Source organism: Homalodisca vitripennis, chromosome 2 (assembly GCF_021130785.1).
Source record: "Homalodisca vitripennis isolate AUS2020 chromosome 2, UT_GWSS_2.1, whole genome shotgun sequence".
Lineage (NCBI taxonomy): Eukaryota > Metazoa > Arthropoda > Insecta > Hemiptera > Cicadellidae > Homalodisca > Homalodisca vitripennis.
In genome coordinates this window covers 99,111,377-99,125,744 of record NC_060208.1, presented here as the reverse complement: position 1 = coordinate 99,125,744, position 14,368 = coordinate 99,111,377, and the positions used below count along the sequence as shown (strand labels likewise).

Here is a 14,368-nt window from a genome sequence, read left to right as displayed (position 1 = left end):
CAACAATCAATTTTGATCATTCTAGCTCCAAAAGCAGGGCCTTTTTTGAACAGTAAGTGATATTAAAAAATGTTTTATAAGATTTGTTAATACACATTATTTTCTATACGACTAATAGGGAACAAAGTATATCATGATAAAGGCCAACTCAATGTTATATAAACTGATTTTACACTAAAATTATATTACTAAAAGGGAATATATATATATATGGTAATTTTTCTTCACTTTGTAACCATTTGCACCAAGTATCTAATGCTTAAGAAAACTATCTAAAATAATAAGATCACATTACCTACACACAATTATAATACCTACATATCAGAGTAAAAATCGATAATACTCCAATACAAAGCTAGTTTTTTTTTAGAGCAATTCCTGCACTTAAACTAAAACATGGAATTTCTCACAGCGATACTGAAGCGCTGAAAGATCAATAATAAGAGTACCATAGTTGAACCTTACCACCTAAAATCTTTGAAATTCCTACTTTAAACTGGATTTCTCACTTAGTGTGACCACTCACCTGCTGGAGCCACCCTTGATGGAAGCTGCCAGGGACCTTGCATCCGACAACTGGTCCAGGACAGGACTGAATAAGTCGTCCAAAAACTGGTCCACATCTGATGCTTGTGATGGCACCCTCACACGACGCACATGTGATGCTATTAGACAGTCAGAAAGCCAACTTTAAGTGTAACAAGTGTTAGGGCTTAATATAATCTAGATAAATACTACTTAAAAATGTTAAATTAAAAATACTTGTACTGATAAAAAAACATATTTAGTTTATTCACTACATTGAGAACACCAACCAATACTAATAACTTTTTTATTTTTGTGAGGCCTTTCGATAGCAAGGTTATCTTCATCAGACACATTACAAAAATCTTTGTGAATAAATTAAGAATAGCCGATACAAGCTCCATCTTCAACATATTTAGTAATTTTAAAAAAACACAATTTAAATAAAAAAGAGGTCTTTTCAAATACTGCCTATTTAATTACCATATTATAGGCACTTAACTTTGACCTATACATATGGAGGACAGAAAGGTACATATACCTACGGCCCTGGACTTCAAAAGGCCTCCAAACACAGCTCCTTTCATAGGATAATTTTGGAACATCTCAGTTTGAGGAGTTACATTTAACCTCTTAAAGAGAATTGAAGAGCATAATACAGTGTCATTGAGCTTATTTGACCTGTCTAAAGCTTTTGACCTCGACCCTCACGACTTGCTGCTTAATAAGCTGGAGTACTATGGATTCTCAAACATCTTGCTGTTGCTGATCTAAGACTATCTCAAGGGTTGGACACAGGTGGTAGAATATGATGAAAAAATATCTAAATCTGTCTGTATAACAAGAAGTGTACAGCAAGGCTCAGTTCTGGGACCCATTTTGTTTGTCATGTTTATCAAAGACCTTCCAAATTATAAAAAAATAACATGGTGTCTTACCTGTTTGCTGACGACATAACCGCTCAAACAGAAACTAACTGTGCTATCCAGCAAAACAGAATCGCTCTGGCAATTGAAACTGTAATTGACTGGTCAAATAATGGGGAATTTTGCAACCCTGACTACTCCCTTCTTATATATATATATATATATATACTAACTCTTCTGGTCAATGTAAAGGATAAATTGAATTCCCTTTCTACCTGAAGCAATGTACACAGCTACAACAATCGTAGGTGACAAGACCTGGAAATTGGTCGCTGCCATCTCACGAAAACACATTTCTAATCCTTACCAGACTGGCTCTTCAACTACCTAACCATCAAAGTTAAGGAGACTGCCAGCAAACCATTTTAGATTGATTTTGAAGAGGTCTTTTAATTGTACTCTGTGTTTGATAACTTATTTACATCAAAACACATAAACCAATATTTAAAACTTTTATTTTTGTGAGGCCATTTTCGTCAGACACATCACAAAAGTGGCCAAAAACAGTTAGGATCTCTAATTCTGAAAAATGGCCCTTTACAGAATCTAACCAATGTAAATTGAGTATAGTTCTGATTGTATTTTTGTAAAATAAGTATTTCATTTACATACTATGCGATGTGGTACCATAGACAATGAGTCCATAAGTTATATGTGAGTGAGTTAATGAGAAATAAATCATCCTTCAGGTTTTTGACCACATATTTTTCTCAATGCTTTACAGACCAGAATTTATTTTTTTTACAAATGTTACTGGATATTAGAACACATATCGTCAGCATAAAGACTGAATTTGGCTGACTGACCTACAACTCTAGGCAATCCATCTAAGTACATAATGAAAAGCAATGGTCCCAATATGGATCCCTGCAGAACACCATATTTCACTTTTTTGAGAAGTGTAAAAACTGAATTGTAGTTTATAAATGTATAAATATAGAAATATAATTTAAATTTTTGAGTGGAAAAGAGTGGCTAATGACTGACCTAATGAAGGTGCCTCACTGGTATCACTCAAGGCTGAACTCTTCACTCCTGACTCGGACTTGTCTGAGTGTCGTGTCTCAATTTGTGCTCGACTCGAGTGACTGCCTGGTGCTGCTCGTTTGCCTGCATACTGTGACTTGATGAACCTACAAACATCAGCAATTAGAAATCAAGCCAAATAAGGTGTGAGAACAGGAAGTGCAAGAGGGGGTTCTCACTCAAGTTGCTGTGTTGTAGTGATTATTGTATATTTCATTCAGAAGATTAATAGTATTATTTGTAACTCTTCCAATATTATCATTTCAATACACTCTATCCTTATTTTATCCACAAAATCTGAACTGCGAGTCATGGATTACATCAACATTAACTAGAAACAAACAAATTATGAGTTTAATTATCGCTTCTTTAGGTAAATAATAAGAAAACTTATCTTTCAGAAAAAATTTTTAGTATATTTTGCATCTGACATGAAAGATAAAAAATTACTGCAACTATAAAAAGAAAGCTGTCACGCACCTGGGGTGGCCTTTGATGTAGGATCCCTTGTCGTCTTCACTTCTGGTGCTCAGTTCTGGGAAGTCAAACTCCAGCTGGTTGTGGGAGACCAGGACATCTGAGGAAGCTCTGCGATCAGATGGAAAACTTTTAATTGTCGCAGTTTATGAGTCAGTGAGAATATTTTTTTAATTCAAGTGGCAAGTGTTACAAGAACAGTGCTTAGAAAATACCACACAATTTATTTGAATGGGGTTCAGTGCCATTAGTGACACTGGCTGAGAAGACTATATCTGCTTGTATTATAATCATTTTGGAAAATATATCTTCTCACTCCTCTTTTTATGGTAGTTTAATTCAATAGTGCATTGATATAAAATTTGCTTCCTGCTTGCAAAAAAAAAAAAAAAAACACTACAGAAACTGTTAAAACTTTGAAAATAAAGTAAAAGTAAAATGTAAACTAAAGATGTCTTATTATACCAGGTGAAGTTTGGGCTAAGAAAATAGCTTATGAAGATAGTAGTACAGGAAAGACTCAATAGATTGAATGAATGAGAAAGTTCATCAACTTCAAAATTTACAAAGGTCCTACAAATATGGAATTATTGTTCTCTTAAATATCAACCATAGATAAAGATATAAATAAATTATTTGGCTTAAAAAATGTATACTTGACTTAACTTGACTCAGTGAATTTTGTTGAATGGTTTGTGGACGAGAATGGTTGCTCCGAAACATGCATTCTGAAATCGTTCACTATGATAATGCATACACTCATACAATCAATTAAGTGCACCAGTTTTTAACATACAATTATATGAATCCTTTAGCCTACTGTTGTTGTTTCCACCAATTAAGATAGACATAAGTGGACAGCGTTTTGGAAATGTGGAAGAGGTATACCCTCTTCCCGCTCGCAAGGCATCAATCAGCACGGCCACCACATAGCCACTGCAGCTTAAACGGCACAGATCGGCATGCACTGCTTTACCCACTAGAGCCGATAAGTGCTGCTCTCTAGTAGCAATATTTTGTACTACTATGGGTTGTTTGCTATCAGGAGATCATTCACTTTACTTTTACAGTAGATTTATTCCATTATTTTGCTATTTATATTAGTTGTGCGGAAACAATGGTGGGTTGTAGTCGTACACTTTGTGACGGTGAAATCGATATCGTTATTAGTAGTGATTGTGACAATGTAGTGATGTAACAGAGCCTTGTGAATTGGTTAGTGGCATTGAGGATGTAGTTCGGAGTGATCACAGTGGCAGTGACGGCGAACCAGACAATGACCTTCACCGTATTTTTACCGAGCACGACCGGCAGAGTGAATTAATTGAGGTTAGAAGCACCGTGAGCGCCTGGAAACAATGCGAGTGGGAGAGGATTAATAAATTTACCATAAGAAACAAACTAGGAGCAAGTGAAACTGTTTACACAAATATTTTACTATGCATGAGCCTTACCCTCCCATACCATGTCAACAACAGCACTGTGGACACAGAACAAGTTGTGAAACTCTTACCTAACACAAGAAATGTGTATTGCCTAGTACTATAAGGCACAGCACAATTACCAACATTTTTAGGTAATCCATTTAGTCTACATCGTCCCACTTTTATGTCCCACAGCATACTTCTTGTAAAAATTACAATGTATCTATTAACCAAATAATGGATGAATCAGTTTTTATTACCACTTTGTTAATTGGCAAAAAAACTACATAAAACAGTGTTTAACACTAACTTGTGATTGGAATTTTATCAAAATTATTTGTCAAATAGTGGAAAGAAAACATTTTCAGTCACATGTGTTTTTACTTATTTATCCCCTAGACAATCGCCTCAAAATTACTTTCATCTTCAATATCACTGTTTCTCTGCTTGGTGGGTGGTGTTAATATAGAGGTGTTTTGTCCTCTTAATAGAACAATCTATTCACAGTCATGTTTTGCATTGTGCAGCTACCTAAGAGTAATAAATTAAACAATCTGAATATTACTCATTTGATAATGTTGCAGTCTACTTTTATACAAAAATGAAAATATTTTTATCATTGACTAAAATTTTGTAAGACTAATAATAACACCATAACAAATAGAATTACAAGCTTTACGTTATGTGTGTCATAGAAACATTCTGATAAATGTCCCACAGCTAAGCGGCCAGATGAACTCAACCCAGAAGTGCATTGTAGTAATTTGAGTAATACTCCACAACAAAACAAAACTCAACTTAATGAATCAGTAACAATAATAGTTACGATTCAAATAATATACAAACCTAACAGGTCATTACTAACGATTTCATATACATTTTTTTTTTAATTCACAATACAAATAAGATGAAGATTAGTCCTCCTCCGTAGACTAATGGTTACAGTCTCGACTCTCTAACTGAGAGATCACGGGTTCAAATCCCGGGTGGGCCAATAATGTATAGACACGAAACAGTGTGTGTACTTTGAAAATAAACCAATGTACATCAAAACTTACATAGCTGAAGCTAAGGTTTAAAAGAGAACAAAAAAAGAAAGATGAGAATTACTGAATAACCAATTAACAAATTGGTAATAATCTAGAAATTGGAAATCTAGATTACATTGATGTGATAAATTCCTTTTAAATTAATTCTGATAGCAGGATTAATAAATCATTGGCATGATTATTAACAAGGTTAATTACTAAATTACAGATAGTCTGGCAAAAAAAGATCTGATTTTGAATTTGATTTAATCAATCCGCATTCTTTATTAGTTTGGATTACAAATTGGTGTTAACAATGTTTATTATGAGTATTTACAAACTAAACTCATATACAACTTCATTATCAGTAGATTGATATATATGTGAAGACTAATAAAGAATCTTTAGTTTTGAATCTCAACCCACCCTGTGAGGCTGTACTTTCTGTTCTCGCCCCTCTGGCTGACAGACTCTAGGTTATCTTCCTCCACCTTGCTGAGTTCTGTAACCACCTCCTGTATCCGCTCCATAGAGTGGTACCTCTCATTTAGACGGGAGTGGGACAGGCCGAGTGTATCCAGTTTGGAGGACCCAACAGAACTGGGCGGAGCCACCTGGCGATCATAGCAAGTACTGTATTAATGTTGCCATTCAGACAGATCACAAAACCAAAACATGAACACTGAAATACAAATAAACATATGAGAAAAACTATTTATAGAGAACTTCATTATTAATCAGTTCAGTTGAAGCTATACTCAGCAATAGGAGGCTATTCAACTAAATGAAAATATCTACTTTCATAACGTTTAAAGAATTGGATACTTACAGGAGAGAGCAGATTGTCGAGACTTCGAGAACGGCCGGGTTTGTCGAAATAGCGATCGTTGAGAGCTGAATGCCTGGAGAGTCCAGAGTCTACAGTGTGATCCCTGGAGACAGAGCGGACCTTAGCTGCGTGTGGGACCGGAGGAGGCACCTGAAAGTTAACCTACTTTTTTTAGTTTTATCTCTTTTATAATACACCATAAGAATTCCTTATATTTATTAAATTTAAATTACAAAATGAGTACTGAATAGTAACCATGAGCAAATAATGACATTTGTTTATTAATGACTATTGTTAAATACATTTTTACCAATTCCATTTATAAATTTTTTCCTGATACAAACACAAATGATAATATTCTAGGAATATATGCTTAAGTTACCAACAATTAGAATGCACTCAGTTGTGGATTTAATAAATGCAGCAACTTCTGCCTCAAATACTGAAAAACAGATGAATTTACTTTGATCGAACAATTATTTTTTGAATAATGTTTCGTACATTTCAACTGAAGAGATTAATGATATGTTAGTCTTACTTGGTTGAAAACATTGTTTATCACACTTATATAATCTCGGGACACACTAGTGAAAGTTTTTCAAATATAAAACAAGACTTTAAATACAGTGTCCTTAAGTAATAATATTACTTTTTAATATGAAGAAAGTACCTATATATCTTTGTATAAAACTTAACCCATTGCGGATTGTATTGTTTTGGCGTGCAGGCACCAGTGGGTGCGAATTAATTCACGGTCAGCGGGCCGAACGAAGAGCAATGGTGCGCCACATTGTATCGCTCACTTTTGTATACTAGAAAATTCAGCTGCGAAGGTATTCGTTCAGATGGAACATGGGCTTGCTGGGGTATCCGTGATGTACGAACGATAACACGCGAGCAAGGTTACGGCGTGGCAGGGATGATGTCTGAATCATAGTCTAAATAAAGCGGCTCGGGCGAATCGATTGCAACATCCGGGCCATTGTGTAGACTAAACCCACCAACATGTACGTCTGCGTCGTTTAGTTGTGTCACTAACCTCAAAAGTATTATAATAACAACTGAGGAAAACACCCAATCATAAGCGCTAAAAAGCAGAGAGTAAACTCATATGAATGATTTTTCAACTTCGACATACAACTGCGATCTGTAGGATATTTATAAAACTTTTGAAAACTCTAAACGTAGACCGTTGTTAAACACTCTTAGTAGACAAGTGAAGACGATCGCCCGATCTATCAGACATTACAGAACTATTTGGAGGGAAATTTAAAAGCAGACCACTTTTGCGACCTGAGCTCGTCACCGTGCCCGGCCGTTAGGCCCGGCCGCTGCGTGACGAGCCCAGTTCGTCAGTGATCCGCAATGGGTTAAAATACTGTATACAATTTTTTATTTTGTGCTGTAGGAAATTTATTTAAAACATAACTTTTAATTAGTATTGGAAAAAATAATTTTAAGTTCAATAGTTAAATAATAACAAGAAATTGTTTGATTTGTTTTATGCAAAAACAACAATATTAATAGCATATATAAATATAATACACTTTAGAAAACAGTACAGGACACACAAAAAATCCTGTCCATTGTATATTAGTTTACTAGAAAGTGTTGTGGATAGTTTTGCAGAAGTACCTAAAACGCACACTAGAATTTTGACCATCTAGTTTAGACCGTTTTCCCTCAGTTTGGCTATGATGGATAGATACTCACCACAGTGACAGGCGGTGGTTGGGGTGGGGGCACGGTGGGGCGTCTGGTTGCTTGTGGTGGGTCCACAGGCTGCAACTGTCAACACACAATCAGACCTAGTACTATACATACAAACTTACCTACAACAGAAAACAATAGATCTTGCATCCATATCAGGATTGTGTAGCAGAAATCATATAATAATATGTGTAAATATTTGTTGAATAATTTTATTAACAAAAGTTGAATGTAACTATAATGTCATATTTTTTACTATTATCAGAGTTTACTTAGTACAAATTGTTTAACAGATTCACGACAATGTGTACCCCGATGGGAACACACGATCCTTCACAACTACTGTTGTGTACCCAATGGGGTATACACCGGGTTTTTGTAAAGTGCATTGTGTCGTTTTACTTAGATGTTTAACGTAACAAATTTATTACGGTTTTTTGCAATTATTATTGAAAAATTCAACAGCAAATAAAAAGTTCAGAAATAAACCGTCGTCGTGAACGTGTTAATAGTTCGGTGTGGTGTGTTTGTGATTCCATTGTTTGTCAGTAGACATTGTACTATAATGTTTCAGAATAGCAACAGACTTTTGGCATTCAATAACATTAACATGAGTTCATTTTCCAAAATGGCTCTCTTAAAATGAAGTATTTTTGCTTATGTCTTTGGTTATACATGTTGTAAAGAGATGGATAATTTTTTCAATGTATAAAGTTGAATAAAATGAATTTTAAAAAAACAAAAGGAAATTATTTGTGTCTGGTGAAGGCCATCTTGGAGGACAATAGTCACCATTCCCTCTCCCTTGGAACTGGTGGCAAACCTTCATTCTGTAAGTCTACATTCACTACACATCCACACTAAAATGGCACAATTCTCACAACCCTTTCTTTACCCAGTTCTCTGCCTAACCTACATTTTATTTAGACCATTAAGATAACTCTAGTATAGTCCAGTCAATTTGCCTGTCTCAATTCATATAGTTTATTGTTAACTTCTCACCTTAGTGCTAATAGCAGGCACAGGCTTGTGTATCGGGAAGGCTGGGGGTAACTCCAGTTCTGATATAGCATCCATTACGTAGTCCAAACCGTTACGTTCTCCCATCTCATCCATATCCAATGCTAGTGTCCAGCCATGCGACTCTGCTACGCCACGTGATGCCAGTACGCTGGCGCAGAGATCCTCACAACGTGTCCAGGAGTCTACAGAGGTCATGGCCGATTCACCTGTCACAAGAACGACGTAAACTTTGTTATTCTGGATCCCAGCTTACGACATAATGCTACAAATATTGACATTAAAGGTGAGTACAAGGATGAAATTTAGGCTTGATACCCAAAATAAAACATATAACAAGTTCAAAATTAGAGTTAAATATTACTTACTATATTAATAAATGGTTGTAATAATAAGAGTAAAAATTTTATTAAAATTAAGTATGGTTTAGGAATGGATTCAGAGTTGGGGTACATGTAATGAACCACAATTTTGACATAGTTATTTTGTTCAATGGGCAGAACAGAAACATTTAGCATCTTCACTAAATTTATCCAGATAATATAATATAATTTTATTATATTATAATTAATATATATATATATATATATATATATATATATATATATTAAATATTATTAAATATAATCTTAATAATAATGCATCTTATTTAAAGTGGAAAGCAGTTTTAAATCGGTACAGAGAAACTAACAGAATAAGATCAAATGATAACTTTTGAAGTTGCAGTGTGAATGAACTAAGTTGTTGGAACAATAACTTAAATATTACAAAGATTTTGAAGTTATACGTGTGAAAATTTGTTAAATACTGTTATAGCTAGGCTTTGCTCAATTAAGAAATCTTGATATTGTTTAGTAATTTTTGACCTGTTTGTGAACATGTTGACAATTTTTCTTCTTATACTATTATGATTGCATATTTTGTCCCTCAGCCTTGTATATATGGATTATTGATAGCTGAATTGCAACAGTTATATAGAAACAAATTCAGCAGATTAATAATACTTATTTTACCATCAAAACGGATACTGATTGTTTTACATTATATGTATTGATGACTAATCATTTTATCCTTAATCACTAAAACAGTCATTCATACTAAATAAAAGCTTATACTCTGGAATCCCGTTACATTTGACCTAACTTATTTTTGGTTGATTTATCGTAGCTTTGTGTTCAAACATTTATGAATGATTTTAAATTTTATTTGTAGATTTCATTCTTAACAACCTAATACTAAATCAGTACAGAAAGACTTTGAAAAACAAATGTTTTACTGATGTTAAATAAATGTTGTGTGAATATAAAAAATCAGAGAGTTTGTAAAATAACAAAAAGTAAGGATTACCAATAACTGCCTGAACATTAATGAAGACTATGAAAAATTTTAATCTATTTTTTACGATATACATTTAAGTATAAAGAGAAATGTATGTAAGCTTCGCACAAAACAAAATATTTCAATATGTTTTTTCAATGTTTCTTTGTGAACCCCAAAAGATACCTAAGAAACTAATTTACCTTACTTATTAAGCAATCACGAGCCCTGCGGGGCACACGATAGTCTAAGGTATTTATTTAAACTTGGGATCACGTTTAACAAACCACAAAGACAAAAAAACAATAAAAACGCAATAAGGAAATGCATAGCAACATGATTGCAATTGTGTAAAACCACGTGTACCTGATGGGGTACACGTCGTCATGGACGTGTTAAGCTTTTTTGCTAAAACGCTTCACCAACCAGTAGCAGTAAAAAATTATAATTTTTTACAATTATGATATGACACTTTGTGATACTTTATGCAGAAATGTTAGGTAATTTTTCTGTTTTGGATCACAAATACTTTATTAAAAATAATCTCTGTTCATCTGTTACCATCAGCAAAGTGAAGCTGTAACGCCATGTTGACTCTCTTTCTATTCGCTCTCCACTCCATGAGAGAGGGCGGCAGGCTACGGGCCCACTGATTGTGCGACTGCAACAGCTTGCGTTGACATATAGCCTTGTACCCATCATAAGCGTGATCGGACACGTACCTACACACAAACCACAGTTTAGTACATATATTAGTCAGGTCAACAACGATGCAAGGAAAAATATTTCCAAAATGTTTCTGAATTTTACAAGAGGTATTTAGACTTATTATTTTATTTTCTTGTACCTAAATATTATTAAACTGTACTTAATCTCTAAAGCGAGGGGTAAGTGGACTATAAGTTTACTGTTCTGTACTTCCAATTGTCTGTAATACATTTTAATAATTTATTAGATATTTCAGTAGTAATTTCAGTTCGGTAGCAGAGAGAGAGAGAGAGACCAAAATGTATGTCTATTAACCTAGGTTTACCTACATTTGTACAATTTTGTACATGCTTTACACTCCCTTTATTAATGCCATTCCCACATACATAATTATTATTTTACATCTGTAATGCTAAGTCATGTTTATCTAGCAGATCACAGAGATTATGTTACAACTAGTTACTAAACAGACTATACTACTAAGTCCTTAACCTAAAGTACAATCAAAGTCTTGGTAATTATAAAAGTCATAGATATTTGACAAAATTATTTTCAGAAGATACCAGAAGCATTGGGCGTATAGAGTATGGAAAATGTTACACATCTCAGAACTATGCTGAGGGGACATACCTATATCTTTTATATTTGTCCTGAGTACATAAACAAATATTAATTTTATGAAAAATCAATTTAAAGCAGACCACTCCAAAATATTCCAATAGAAGATAGTGCTTCTGAATGCTCCTCTACACCCCAAGCCCAACATTGTTGCCAGTTTTACATGTATGAAAAATTACTGTTGCAATAAACAAACATCCGTTGTTATCATAAATAAATATATGTACGTTTTTTCATTCATATAATATGCAGACATGTAAATCAAACAGACAGTAGTGGCCATAACTATGTCATAGTGGGAACAGCTGGTGGCCATAACTATGTCATAGTGGGAACAGCTGGTGGTCAGCAGCAATATGGCAACACTACCTCAATGCAATCAGACTATTTTATTAAGGGCTGGTCTAACATATATTACATTCACAATCAATGCTCAATATTAAAAAAAAAAACATAATTATCTTGATTTAATGTCCAATTGAAATGATGTAAAATATTTTATAAATCCCACCCCAAAAGACAATTATGTATAGAATATACTGAATACTAACTTGAGCAAAAACTTATAGAGATGATGGGAGGGGGGGAAAAACTGACAGACAATTGGCCATGAGCAACCAACCCCGCTCATTGTTGGCCACCACATCATTGCGCCACGTTTGATTCACTAGCTGACAAAGTATCTCGTCCCGCAGACGTTCGTTGTTGATTCCCTGTGGCAAACAGATAAACATCGGAGTTCAACAAAGTTCACTGCTGGGAATGTTTGCTTTAAGTCATTAGAGTATGATTAATATCATTAATTCATGTTTAATTTATAATCTTAAACCTTACCTGGGGTTTACAGAGGCCTATGTACTTTGAAACTGTTAAAATTATTACAGTATAAGAGTTAAAATAAATGTTGCCACTAAGAACTGCTGGTAAATTCCCAATAACACTTTTAGGTTGGTAAGAGAGGGTTGTCAGGGAATGTTGGTTGTTCTAAATAGATTAACATTGATTTAACCATACAACGTTATAACATCATTTCACTTCAAAATGAAACAGCTTAAATTTGATGACTTTTAATATAAAGTAAACTGACCTTATACGCAATGTAGTCACCCAGAGCCTGTTCTTTCTTCCCACTGAGTGAGTCATCGTTCATGAACCTCAGGATCAATTTGAACAGAGCGAGCGAGTCGGCAAAGTCAGAGTCCTTGGCTTTGTTCAGGAATGGAGTCTTGATCGGTTCTCTCTTCATGCCCCAAACATGAGACTGTGGAAAAAGTATCAAATTTTATTGTTTTAATCTTACATAAATATTGCTGTACTATTTATGATTTATATAATTGAATTAAGAAATTAATTTTTTCCCCAAAAGTTACCTTGAAGTATATGTTGGTGAACTTGGAGAATGCATGCTGGTCTATGTCAGCTGGCAAGGAATTTCTCTCCGACCTGTCCAGTACAGGGCCCACAACCTTCACCAGCTGTCTCTCGTTGTGGGGTGGCTGCCAATCTGTGACATGGACAAGGATATTAAATTAACCACTCAAGACCATAAAACAATAGCACGACCTTCTTGATTTTTATCTAACAATGTGCTAAATCTTGTACCATATTACTATCTTATATTTGGTTGTAAACTTTTACAAGATATCTATCTCGTTTTAAAGGTCAGCTTACATGTTTCCTATTAGATCCTATGTAGGTAGTATTAATTACTCAACAACAAAATCTCACTCTTTTTTACCCTTTAATGAGTACGAGTTATAGAACAGCCAGAGTGTGCACAACACATTTGCAATTTGTTGCCGTGTGAGGGAGCATAATAATTTTGTTAAAGGCCACTACCAAGAAAGGTTTTACTGGCATATTGAGACATCTAATGGAGTTTTTTTTATTTTAACCTGTTCAGTTATTCTAGCAGTGTATGAATCCTAGTTCTGTATGGTGAATATTTAGTGGTCAAACTTAGATATATTTTATGTATAGTAGTCTAGAATACTATACTTCCCAGTAGTCTACCATTTAAATACACACTCTGCTGTGGCTATCATTTTGTACGCCATACATACCACCAACACATGCACCAAAGGTTAAATCAGAACATTAGGTTATGACAAAAAATTAGACATATCTCAAAAATATCCTAACGACATTTTGATAGGTATAAGACATATGTTTGAAACTATACAGAAATTGACTCAAGTGTATTCATGTGCTTTTACAATCTAGGTATGAAAAATGTCAATAGCATATTTTAAATTATATTTATTAAGTTTTCAATCCTCTATCATATACATAATAAATTAAGAAACACGATATATAAATAATCAAATATTAAAAGACGAATATGGTCACACTCGGCTGGTGATGCCCACAATACTGTCTATGGAAAAAGACCATACCAGAGTCGTCTCTTAAATCTGTAAAAAAGTAGAAAGTGCCTGTGACCTATCCCTCTCATGAGAAACTGCACAACTACAATGACTTAATTCAGTCTGATCCATACTCAAGTTAAGACCTTATTGGCCGGTTCTAGAACACATTTTAAGAAACCTGAGTTTACTCAAGTAAATCCATTGAGTGATTGACAAGCTTACTTCTTTAGAAACAACTTGTAAAAAATAATATCAATTTAAAGTCCAAGTAGAATTGGTATTGTTCTCTTTCTTACTTATGGACAATTGTGAACATTTTATTAAAATTATATTAGAATAAAAGAAACCACAAAGTACAGCCTATTCAAAAATTTTAAAGTAAATCAATTGA

At 34.1% G+C, this 14,368-nt stretch overlaps 1 protein-coding gene across 1 annotated transcript in view; it reads right to left on the bottom strand.

Annotated features, from left to right (window-relative positions):
* Nucleotides 1-14,368, bottom strand: part of LOC124354416 (unconventional myosin-XV-like) — a 204,000-nt gene that overhangs the window by 52,462 nt on the left and 137,170 nt on the right. Inside the window, 12 exon segments of the mRNA XM_046804850.1 lie at nt 527-665; nt 2,439-2,584; nt 2,958-3,065; nt 5,833-6,020; nt 6,236-6,385; nt 7,949-8,023; nt 8,948-9,174; nt 10,844-11,004; nt 12,160-12,197; nt 12,199-12,321; nt 12,696-12,869; nt 12,979-13,112. Coding sequence (XP_046660806.1) covers nt 527-665; nt 2,439-2,584; nt 2,958-3,065; nt 5,833-6,020; nt 6,236-6,385; nt 7,949-8,023; nt 8,948-9,174; nt 10,844-11,004; nt 12,160-12,197; nt 12,199-12,321; nt 12,696-12,869; nt 12,979-13,112 — 1,663 coding nt within the window.